We start from the raw sequence: 12,441 nt of genomic DNA on the forward strand, positions 1-12,441 counted from the left end.
ACATTTCCATCCTCCAAAGAGGGAAATTGATCAAGTATCCAGCATTCCCCAGAACAGCTGTCTCTGTGTGAGATGCCAACTTTACATTTCCCTACTTGCCTTGACATGTGAGTGTTAAGGGGGAACAGGACTCGAATGCAGATGGGAACAGGTCAAAATAAGGTTAATTACAAAAGCAAAGTCCAAATAGTTAAAAAATCTGAAAATACAAAATACATTTCAGGCTGCTGGAAATGCAGACAGGGCATGGGGAAAAGCCAACATAGGCAAAATGCAAGGGCAGGCTCAAAAAACTAACACAGATCGAAGTGATAATACTTGTTTCAGGAACAAATGAGAGTTTTAATGACAAAGTCATTAAAAGAACAGATTCAAAAGGATGAATCGCCCAATCCTCTCAGAAGACTTTTCTAATTGGCCTGAGTTTGTATTATGTACCCATATTTTATAACCACAATTCCCTTAAATACAGTATGGCTACTTTTTAGCTACATCTCCATAAGTTCTGTTTGCTGATCCATTGCACATATGTTACAAGGTTCTAACTTCAGAGGAAATCATACAGCCATGATATCATTATCCCCTGATAGTGGTTAATGTTTCTAGTGCCAGTAATCATTACGTCATGACTGAAGCCATTCTGATTAATGCAGCTGTCTCTGTGCCAGATGTTATTTCTATGATGCCATGTCTAGTGGAGAGCTAGGACATTAATTCAAAAGGGTGTCATTATAAATGTGTTATTACAATGTTTTTAAAATGTTATTAAACTTTGAATAAAATTACACCCAGACGATCATGCTTTTTCATGGTAATACCCTATTAGGCATACCGGTGACTGGGAGAAACCACCAATTTTTTTTTCACCTCTCATTTTTGATAATATTTTTGAATGATCTTTTGGACATATTTTTGTTCTGTAACGCATTCAAATGTGTCAAATGTGGTGGTTACACAGTAGCCACAATGCATATAATACCAAATCACAAATTAATGAGACATCAGGTAGTTCTACTCAAACTAATCTCACTTTGAATTTGTCGACAATAGGTCAAAAGTTCTTCAGCTAAATTCGTTATGTGTTACTTAAATTCAATCCATTGCCAAAGCGGGAAGGGGGAAGTGTTTTTGAATGTATATGGGGGTCATGTGAGCTCCAGTTTCTTCAGTGTCTCCAGAGTATAGTGCCAAAAGAGAGTTGTATTTAGTTTTATTTTATTAACTTAACCCCCAAACCCCAACCATAAACCTGCCCGTCAGCGGTGTAAAAAAATATTTTTTACTCCACTGTAAACCAATGGAGCAAAATTTGTTTCGTGAATCACGCTTATAATTGATTATATGAATGTTATTACTTTGTGGTTTCAACGTGGGACCATGAACTCTAGTCTCAGAGGTGGCTGACACAACGCAATCAGTCGTGCCACAGGAAAACGTAAACGTTGGGGAGGATGAAGACGATCAGAGAATGTAGATGAACCCAAAGCAGTACTTTAATGATGAAGATAAACAATAATAAACTTAGACTCTGCAGATACTGCATAAATAAACAAAAGGGAAGAAGTCAGAATAACTATACTAGAGATAATAATACACAGCATATGCTTGGGAAAAGAGCGTGGTGAGGTCAAAACTGCAATTGATGTGACTAGACAATGACTGGGGTATAGTGGTGAGTATAAATGGAGTGCTGGATTAGTGTGTGATTGGTGACATGTGATGTCAGTGATGGGATTAGAGTGTTGGTGAATGAGAGCGGGTGATAGAGGAGGACTGGGAGACCGGTGGGGGCGTGACAGTCACCCCCCACCCCGCGGGAAGCTCCGGAGGCACAGAATGGTGTCTGGCATCTTGGGAGGAAGATCCAAGAAGAGCAGTGAACCAGGGGACCATGATTGAGCAGAGAGGCCAAGTGGACAGCCAGGTGACAAGGGAGGAGCAGAGGGGCAAGGCAGACAGTCAGACGACGAGAGAAGAACCGCTGGAGGTGGAGACTCAGAGGGCAGAGTTGCCGGGGATGTAGGCCCCAGGGAGTGGAGCCGCAGGTGGTAGACTCCTATAGGGTGGAGTTTCCAGGGATGGAGGCAGAGCAGCAGGAAGTTCAGTGCCACAGGAGGATCAGGAGGCAGAGCCACAGGAAGCTCAGGAGGCAGTGTTTCAGGTCTCAGGAGGTGGAGATGCACGGCGCGGAGCAGATAGAACCGCAAGTGTTGGAGCGGGTGGAGCCACAGGAGGAGAAGCGAATGGAAAAGGGTGTGGTGAGGTCAATGCTGCAATTGACATGAAGAGACAATGACTGGAGGAAAGTGGTGAGTATAAATAGGGTCCTTGATTAGTGTGTGATAGGTGATTCCAATGAAGGGATTAGAGTGTTGGAGAATGAGAGCACGTGATATTGGAGGACTGGGAGACCGATGTCTGATGAAATATGCTGCTTGTCAGTAACTCAGCAGGATTTGGTCAATGTCAAGGTACTGGAATATTCTGTATAGCAACATGTCGATCAGTGGAAAGCATCAAATCTGGAGACTGGAGGGTTATTGTTCCGATATTTGACTGATTATAATCCAGTATTAACAAAAGGATGGGATTTACAGATCTCTATATTATTTGAGGACTTGCACAATAAAGGAAGTTGTGCAATATGTGTCTTATGTAGAATATATTCCACTAATGTCTGACAACCAGAAAGTATCAAATTAGTAGTGATTTATACATTTAAAATCTAACAACCTAACAAATCTTTTGTGAAATGTTTTGCTTCAAAATATTGAAATATCCTAATAAAAAAAAAAAAAAAATGTGATATGTGGGTTTGAGTGCCCAAATACTTTTTTGCAGCCACCGTAGCTAAGACAATTGAAAGTGCAACACCAACCTCATAATGATTTCAGAGTTATTGACATGTGTCAAAAATATTTGCATTGCTATAAGGCACTACTTCTGTCCTCCTCTTTCCTCTCCCGCATCCTTGTCTTTCCTACAAACTATTTTTCCATTGTTAGTGATGTCCAGGATTCTCAGCAGCTAATGCAGCCAAAGCAGGCAGTTTGGAACATCTGGTATTGATGGTGAAATGGTTTAACAAGAGGTGAATGTTATGTATGTATGTATGTATGTATGTATGTATGTATGTATGTGTGTGTGTGTGTGTGTGTGTGTGTGTGTGTGTGTGTGTGTGTGTGTGTGAGTGAGACAGAGGTGGAAAGTAATGAATTACAATGACTCTCATTACAGTACTTGAGTGCATTTTTCTACTTTTTTTAAGTATAAATAAATAATGGTGCTTTTATTTGATTAAAAATGAAGAATTCATCTTCACTACAGTTATTTTCACCACAATTACAAAGTACAAAAAAGGAGAATCCTTGTTTTCGTTACTTTCATTTGCCGTACTGCCTTCGGGCTGCGGTACCCATATTATCAATAAAAGAACGATTTCCTCACTTCCTGGGTCATCCAGACGGTGCACGCCATTATCCCGGCCGCAAAAGGCTACAGTCCTGTGCTCCCGGACGCAGCTCCCTCGCCTCTGGACCCGCGACTGCCCAGCCCCGGCGTGGAGCAAGGTAAGTGCTTTGAGTCTTTTCTCAGCACCCAAGCCTCGGGACGCTCTTTTGCCTCCCGACGTGCTATTACCTGCTCCCCCCCGCCACAAAGCCCCGACCGGTACATCAAAAGTGATCGGAACGTTAGTACCCCTCACACGGAGTTTGGACGCGTGGCTTTCACTGCCCAACCCGTCGCGCTGGCTGGCCAGGACCATCCAACTTGGCTACGTGATTCAGTTTGCCCGGCTCCCACCTCGTTTCGACGGTATTCGCTCCACCTCTGTACGTGGTGAAAAAGCCAGCGCCTTACGAGCAGAGATCACGACTCTGCTTCTGAAGGATGCGATAAAGCCTGTCCCTCCAGAAGAAGGGTTTCTACAGCCCTTACTTCCTCGTACCCAAAAAATGTGGCATGTTGCAACCAATCTTGGACCTGCAAATTCTCAACCGGGCTTTGCACAGACTCCCGTTCTGCTCACACAGAAACAGATTCTTACGTACATTCGACAGCCATCTTGATTGGTTTGCATGTGGTTCCTTTAAAACAATTCCAGAGGCTCCTGGGGCATATGGCATCCTCAGCCGTGGTTGCGCCACTCGGGTTGATGCATATGAGACCACTTCAGCACTGGCTACAGACTCGAGTCCTGAGATGGGCATGGCCACGGCTGCCGTGCTTGCTCCCATGCTAGTCATGTAGCACCTACCCCCCCGGGGATCCTAAGGTCTGTATGTAACATCTCTTCTGGGGGCGTTGGGGAGGGCTATGTGCAGCCGACACAGTTGCCTCAAACACGCAGTAGCCTGATTGCACCTGTCTCGACAGTTCACGTAACATGGTCAGTGCGTGCTGTTTTTAGATGGGACCCCTTGTGTCACTTCATTCGACACAACTTCAAGTGAGTGACAGAAGGGAATCGTAATGGTTACTGTCGTAACCTCTGTTCCCTGAGGGAGGGAGCGAGACGTTGTGTCCCTCCAGCCACAGCACTACACCTACCACTGTAAACGGCCGTGCCCTATTCTCGGATCCTCAGTGCAAAATCCTGACTGACAGACGCTGCCCCTTTTCCCTTTATACCCGTATGTCCGGGGCGGAGCATGCAAATTCTGTCTGGCAATTTGACATTGGCCTTTTCTCAAGTTCAGAGGTACATTTGGCATCCCTAGAAGACCGCTTGTGTCATTTAATTCGACACAACGTCTCATTCCCTCCCTCAGGGAATGGAGGTTATGACAGTAACCATGACGTTATGCAGTGTTTATTAACATAGATTGGCAAATAACGTTTCACTTCACATTTAAACTTTGTTCATGAATGGTTTGACAAAAAAAAATCAAACATGATTTCAAAGCCAGTACTGACATGCAGACATCATTATGGCTAGTTCATAAACAGTATTGTATTTAAACAGTATTTTAACCATTACTGTTAAATTAAGAAGTTAAATTATATCCCAAGATAAACCTTGACAGGATGTTCAAAACCCAACACAAAATGTTTATACATTTATGTCCCATGTTATTACATGGCTACTTACCAAATGAATTAATATGTGGACTTGAAATATTGATTCGAGTTAAATTATGTTATTATCTTACTAGATTTGTTTTAAAATCTCTACTTTCCTCTACAACGTAGAAAACAATCTGCCAATCAACAAGACGAACACTGAAACAACATTACACAATTAATTTATACCTTATTATTTTTCATTTGTAATCCAAGTTACTTCTTCTATGGACTGTAGTTAGCTAACATATTTACCTATTATGTAACATTATAATCCATTGCAGCTCTATTTGAAGCTCTCTCTCATCTAGTACATTGTCCAGTCTCCTAGCCATTCCATGTTTTTATTTTTTCAAGCAATGCTTTCTGGGAACTTCTGTGCTACAGTACCGCTGCTCCCTATAAGCAGCAGTCTGCGTAGGGCACCAACTCCCTAGGGGTTCACCATCTTACCCTTGGAAGGCAGCAGAAAGTCCACCGGCTGCCTATACTCTCGACGTTGTAAGTTATTTAAGGACCCGAAAGCAGTTGCAGAACATAGATGATCACTTCAGGTTCATATCATGCGTGATATAAATGTTTTTCAAAAGTGTATGAAACCAACACGGACACAAGGATTACATTTCTATAAACAAGACACATGTTTTAAACTAGATTTTTTAAAGATTTCTAATTTTATCACATACGACAACCTTATGTCAATGGCCTATTAGCTATTAGTGAGAGAGACTGAATAGTTGGGACAATGGTCAAATATAGAGTTTAGCGATCAAAAGATATTTGACTGCAAAATGTCACAACTAACCAAACACACTTATGTTTTCCAGAGAGCTGTGAAATGATCTACTATAAACTATCTTAAATAAATGCTCTATCAGTCCAAATACAAAAGAAGTCACCAAAATGAACATGCTGAAGCTGTATTATTTTTCTGTATATGTGAGTATTATTACTATGTTATTGCATATCTATAAGACAGTAATAAAATAACAATCCATTGTGATACAGACAAAAAAACAACAGTACAGTAGAAACAACAACACCATACTGTTATTAATTATAAAGTTATTTTTGAAATACACCTTTTTTCTCACCACTATTTCTAAACTGTTCACTTGACTGTAATAGAGTTTAAGTTGAATGAATGGAGGGAACCAGTAAATGGCCTTCACAGATCCTACTGACCACTGGAGCCAAACCTTCAAACCCACAGCTATAAAATGGAGCCACAGAAATGGCCAATAGTGGCGTAGTGGGCTAAAGCACATAACTGGTAATCAGAAGGTCACTGCAACACATTCTCACACCCCAACTCGTCACATACGGACGCTCGGGCAGGACCCCTTGGCGTCACTTATTGACGCGCTGGGTGTACCTTTGGCGTCATATTACGACGCGTCCGGGTTTTGAAACATAAAAAAACAGTTGGAGGGCCATTGTAGCCTATTCCTTTTTATTTTTATTTATTGCGGTCTCGACTCTCGACCCATTCGCGGCGTGAGCTTACCCAAGACGTGAAATTTCAACGCTACATGCTCCGGTTCAGAAACATATAGAACGGCGTCATTTTACAACGTGTCCAGGTTTTAAACATCAAAAAAAAATTGGAGGGCCATTGCAGCCTATTCCTTTTTATTTTTATTTATTGCGGTCTCAACTCTCAACCCATTCGCGGCGTGAGCTTACCCAAGACGTGACATTTCAACGCTACACGCTCCGGTTCAGAGATACATAGAAGTCTATCGGACTACCCTGCACGTTGAAAAATGACGCCAAAAGGTATACCCGGCGCGTCAATATGTGACGAAACTGCCCGAGCGTCAGTATGTGACGAGTCGGGGTGAGAATGTGTTGGTCACTGGTTCGATCCCCACAGCCACCACCATTGTGTCCTTGAGCAAGACACTTAACTCCAGGTTGCTCAGGAATTGTCCCTGTAATAAATGCACTGTAAGTCGCTTTGGATAAAAGTGTCTACCAAATACATAAATGTAAATGTAAATGCAATCCTCGCGAACAAGTGAACACGTGAAGTATAAACCTTTAGTCATGAAAACCCAAGAAAGTTTAATAAAGCTTTTGCTAGACTGATCGCACTGTTAATTGGGCAACAGTAGGTCAAAAGCTCTACTGCGACAATCAGTCTTTGGTTACTGAAATGAAAAACACTTCCCCAGTGGCTGAAGGAATGTTGTTAAACATATAGGCACATATGAGCTCCAATTTCCGCAAGTGGCACCAGAAGTGATATGCGCATTGCACTTTTAGGTGTCAGTGACGTATTACAGTCAACATGAATGATTATTTTATTAACCATACACCCAAACTCAAACCACAACCCTAAACCTAACTGTCAGAAGAGTAAAAATGCAACCACTGAATCATTTTCACCATTTATGTGAACACGATTGCTTCCTGATTTCCACAGGACCAAAAGTCATGTCTCGGAGGTTGCTCATACAACACGCTATCATTAGCGCCACAGGAAAAGGTAAACACATTTTAATTGATGCAAAAACTATGTGTGATGGGGGATGGCACTTATCAGTATTTTGGTAGAATGGGTTTGATTTCAGAGTACATAAACCTTCGGAAGAAATATGCCGATTTTCCCATGTAGTCTTGTTGGCTTTTTGCATTGGCCAATTAGGTGCTGATATTAATTGCATTACATGAATACAATGATACCTTATCCCACAATGTTGTTACATAATCATTTCATGTATATTTCTGAAACTATATCATGTGCATCTGAATCAATGTCATCATTGTAAAGTTTAGTCTGAGACTGAGAAATAAATCCAGCTGCCAATTTCATTGAACAGAAATGTAACATTAGAAATGAGTAGCTGATGGTGAGATGTGAGGAACAAACAGAGCTTTTAGTATCTTTAGTCCGTGTTTGTATCCATCTGTATGCTTTTGCACTCCTAAAAGTTGACAACATTAACTTTAACAAGATATACACATTTAAAATAAATAGCCTCTCATATCTGGGAAAACTGACCAAAAATACTGATGACTCATTTTGTATTCAGGGGCCAACAAATTTTTTTTATCCAATCAAATGCTCTCTAGAACGACACTTTACTTCCACTATTACATTTACATTTATGCATTTGGCAGATGCTTTTATCCAAAGCGACTTACAGAGCACTTATTACAGGGACAATCCCCCCGGAGCAACCTGGAGTTAAGTGTTTTGCTCAAGGACACAATGGTGTTGGCTGTGAGGATCAAACCAGCAACTTTCTGATTAACAGTTATGTGCTTTAGCCCACTATGCCACCACCACTCTATTACCTGCAACTAACTAGCAAAAAAATGAAACAGATACCAGAAATAAAAATCACATATATTGTTTCTTTATTTATAATCATCAACTTTAAATCAATAGATTTATATGTTTCCATTGTTTTTAGCTCATTACACATTCTTGTACATTTGTCTTTTTTTTTTTTACGTTTTTTTAAATACTTGAGTTTTTTTTTGCTTCAAATCAAAGTTTGTAATGCGTGGTTCAACTCAGAGCTGGTTGGTTTGGTTCATGGACAGGGTTGGGCTATAATGAAATACATGTAAATATGTTGCATATTCAGAATACAAAAGGAAGTAGCCTAATTGTAGTCCTTGTTAAGTTTTAAAGCACCTGAATTCAGAATACAGTTACTTTTTTCCACCAAGGTCATTTTTCTCCATTAACCATGGAGTTTTGTGTTTCTTGCCACTGGGGGTCTAAATACAAATGTTATTTACTTTTTTATTTATTGAATTATTTATTTTAAGGTACAATTCACAAATTACAAGCATAATTTGAAATGATTGGAAAGCTGCTTTGAAATGATGTGTGTTGTGAAAAGCGCTATACAAATAGAAATGACTTGACTTGACATTACGTAATAAAATTGTGCATAGAACACTTTTAGAATACTTCTTAATGAACACAAAATAGGGCAGATGTGACAGAAAAAAAGCCTTGTCAATCAAGTGAGAAACTGTGTTTTCGCATGCTGCACACTTGTTAGGAATGTCGTAAAATATCGATATATTTATTATTGATCGGCATGATATTTTCTCTGTTACGTTTTTGAGGAATCAATGTCCAATTCAATGTCAGTTGGACTTCAGTTTAATCTAGTCTGGTGTAAAAGCTTTGGGAGACCACAACGGGGTGACATTACATTTACTGTAATACTGAAGGACATTTCAATGTTGTACAGCCATGCACTAGAATCAACAAAGTTTTTACACAAATATAACATTCGAGCACATGATACATTGTTTCCCGCAATTTGAATAGTACTCGCTGACAGTGAGCTGGTGCGGTTGCCAGATATTCAATCACGGAATCATTATACATGAATAAGATGTATTTTCTTTATGTAGTTTCTACCATTAAAAACTTTTGCCAACTGCGGTCCATTATTGAAGTATCCCAAACAATGAAACATGATTATAAAAAATTCTATAATTTAACCCACATTTGCATTTTCAAATTAGCCACATTTGTTGTGAAAACGCAAACCTGGCAACACTTCACAAGCGCTGCAGATGTTTATATACAACTTTACATTAGATCTTCATTGTGTTTGCCATAGCATAAGCTGGGTTAATTCCCTTTAATGTACAACATAACAACATTGAAGTCATTTCTATGTTTCTATAATAGTAATTTACAAGTAAATTACATTTACATTTAGCTGACACTTTTATACAAAGCAACTTACAGAGCCCTTATTACAGGGCCAATCCCCCCCAGAGCAACCTGGAGTTAAGTGCCTTGCTCTAGGACACAATGGTGGTGGCTGTTGGGATCGAACCAGCAACCTTCTGATTACCAACTGGTAATCATGTGCTGTAGACCACTACACCACCACCACTCCCTCTGGTGTATTTGCTGTATTTACTCCCACACTTACCTTTACATAAAGAGGAATACATCCTTAAGTGTGCAAATGTGTACATTAAAGTTTACTGAGCATGTGGCAGAACTATTCCACTTAATTAAGGAGTTTTCATTAAAAAAGTTATTAAAAAACAAGGCTTAAAAAGTTCTAATAAATATTGTGTAATATTGTTACCATACTTTTTTAAGAAGTTCTCACTTAGTACTTTTTACAATGTATATAAATAGCTATTGTACATGTTGTGGCTTATAGACATATGGGTGGCTAGTTCAGTGTAACAAAGTTTAAGAAACCATTTCATGGGGTCTTTCTTTAATTCGGTCTGCCTTTGCCCCTGCTTTCCAAAAATGTTACTTCAATTGTGGCAACAATATGCAATAGCAACCAACATTCAGCATTGTCACATTCATGAAAAGGCTCTTATTGACAAAGAAAATGACATTTGCATTTGATTTACTTGCAATGTGCAAAACTTTAACAAAAATGGTGTAAAGGGGAAATGAATTGATGTAGCAGTGTCTCTCACTGTACGGTATAACAGTATGAATCTGTCCAACAATAACATCACAGCTGAACTGACAGGCTACCCATGAGGAATGATTTACAAGTACTGAAAAACACAGCTGTGTTGGTTTTTCTTTTCACTTAAAGGGATAGTTCACCCAAAAATGAAACTTCAGAATCTCTTTAAAACTCATTGAACATGAAAATAACACTGTAAGGTTTTGCCTTCTGAAAGTGTTTCCAAGTAAAGCCAAATTTCTCCCACATCCAGTGTGTGTCCATTTGTATGTGTGAATTAATATGTACAAAGATCACAGTGCCCAGGTAAACATAGCAGTGTAATGGTGAGTTTAAACAAAGTGTGCGTCGAAAAATCTTTTTTCTCCATGTGTTCTTGGTCTACATTGTCAACTTTGGCACCACTGTGTGCTTATCAGCCTGTGGGGTGTCAACCAAACTAAGCCAGACTAAAACAACACCAATTAGTAGTCAGAACGTAAAAATATATTTCCTTTCCTCTTAAACTTTCTCTGAGGGACTAATTTGACAATTGATCTAGACATTGTTGTTTAATCCATCATTCTCGTACAATCCTTTGGCTCTGCGCTGCATAGTTGTCATCTATCCTCATGGGGCACCACTCAACCCCAGCCAGCATGTTTGCATTGACCCCTAACATGCAGTTATAAATGATCTTCAAAGTATCAATCATTGGCAAAAGTGAATCTTTGGGTCATTTTTCATCAAAAACTTTAGAGTGAAGATGTTTCATATGTGAAAGTATCTTTTAATTGAACGTTTTCAACAGAACCTTGCCCAAAATACCAACACAATGAGTTGTATGGCTATCAAATTGTTATAAATCCTAATTCCATATGTGTGTTATACTTCTCCATAATTACAAAAACCAGGTTAGTGTGTTAAAGCCCTCCTGGTGAGTCCTGGTGGTGACTCATGCCAACCCTCTCTGTCTTTGACATTACTAATTACCCCCTTTTATCATACGTATAACTGTGAATTGGTAAGCAAAGAGGTAAACAAGAGGATAACTTACTTGTCTAGTACAAAATAAAGGTCAAAACCTCCATAGCAAGATGAAGCCGCTGCACCTCTGTCCAGCATAAGTCCAGTATTACCATTCGCAGTGTCCACCAATTTGACACAGAGCAGTACTGCTATACTCCAAATTCTGCACATGTTGTAAGGCACTGTTTGAATGTAGCAAAGATCAGGACTAAAAGAAAATGTAAAAATTCATGCAGTTGTCCTGTGGCATTCATTTGGAGTAACCATTCTCAAAAACACCAAATTTGTCCTCGCTTTAGCTAAAAAATGAAATACTTTAGATAAAAAGATGAAAATGTCGTTCACTAGTCTAAGAAAGATTTTTTTGATCAGAAAAAAGGTTCTAGAAACAAAATGCATACATGTAAATGTGCACATGCACCCAAAAAGCCTGACACACTTCTCCTCGATGAACCAGTTGCTGTTACTGTTGCTGATGATGGAGAGTGGAGGGAGTGTGGTTGTGTGTGTTTATGCTCGAGAATGTGTGTTTCCTTGCAAGACAGTGCAGAATCGTTGTCTCTCTCAGACCCTTGACTCGAAAACAACTTTCCATCCTCTTTAAAAATGGAAAGAATAAACTCAAAGCGGTGATAAAGGTTGTTATTTTGCCATCTAGTGGAAGAAAATGTTAGTGAGACTGTTTTGATGTCCTTTGGCAGCATGGCATTAAGTAGGACATCTTGAGTCAGGTAGGACATCTTGAGTCAAAGAAATGTCATGATAGAACTACTCTGGGCTGGTTTAAAGGGATAATTCACCCTAAAATTAAAATGATGTCATAATTTACTCACCATCATGCCATCCCAGATATGTGACTTTCTTTTTTCTGCATAACACAATTTAAGATTTTCAGAAGAATATTTCTGCTCCTCACCATGCAAGTGAATGGGTACCAAAT

General features: G+C 39.6%; 1 protein-coding gene across 2 annotated transcripts in view; it reads right to left on the reverse strand.

Moving 5' to 3' along the window:
- The window catches only part of LOC127620710 (anthrax toxin receptor 1-like), an 85,110-nt gene extending 73,123 nt beyond the window's left edge, over positions 1–11,987 (reverse strand). The window contains exons 1-2 of one of the 2 annotated variants that reach the window (XM_052093907.1): positions 11,903–11,987; positions 11,530–11,664 (exon numbers count right to left, since the gene is read on the reverse strand). In XM_052093907.1, coding sequence (XP_051949867.1) covers positions 11,530–11,597 — 68 coding nt within the window. In that variant the 5' untranslated portion in view covers positions 11,598–11,664; positions 11,903–11,987. Of the gene's footprint in view, positions 1–11,529; positions 11,684–11,902 lie in introns of both variants that reach the window. The other variant, XM_052093906.1, reaches the window with a different exon arrangement.
- Between the last annotated feature and the right edge of the window lie 454 nt (positions 11,988–12,441).

Source organism: Xyrauchen texanus, chromosome 27 (genome assembly GCF_025860055.1).
Source record: "Xyrauchen texanus isolate HMW12.3.18 chromosome 27, RBS_HiC_50CHRs, whole genome shotgun sequence".
NCBI classification, from domain to species: Eukaryota; Metazoa; Chordata; class Actinopteri; order Cypriniformes; family Catostomidae; genus Xyrauchen; species Xyrauchen texanus.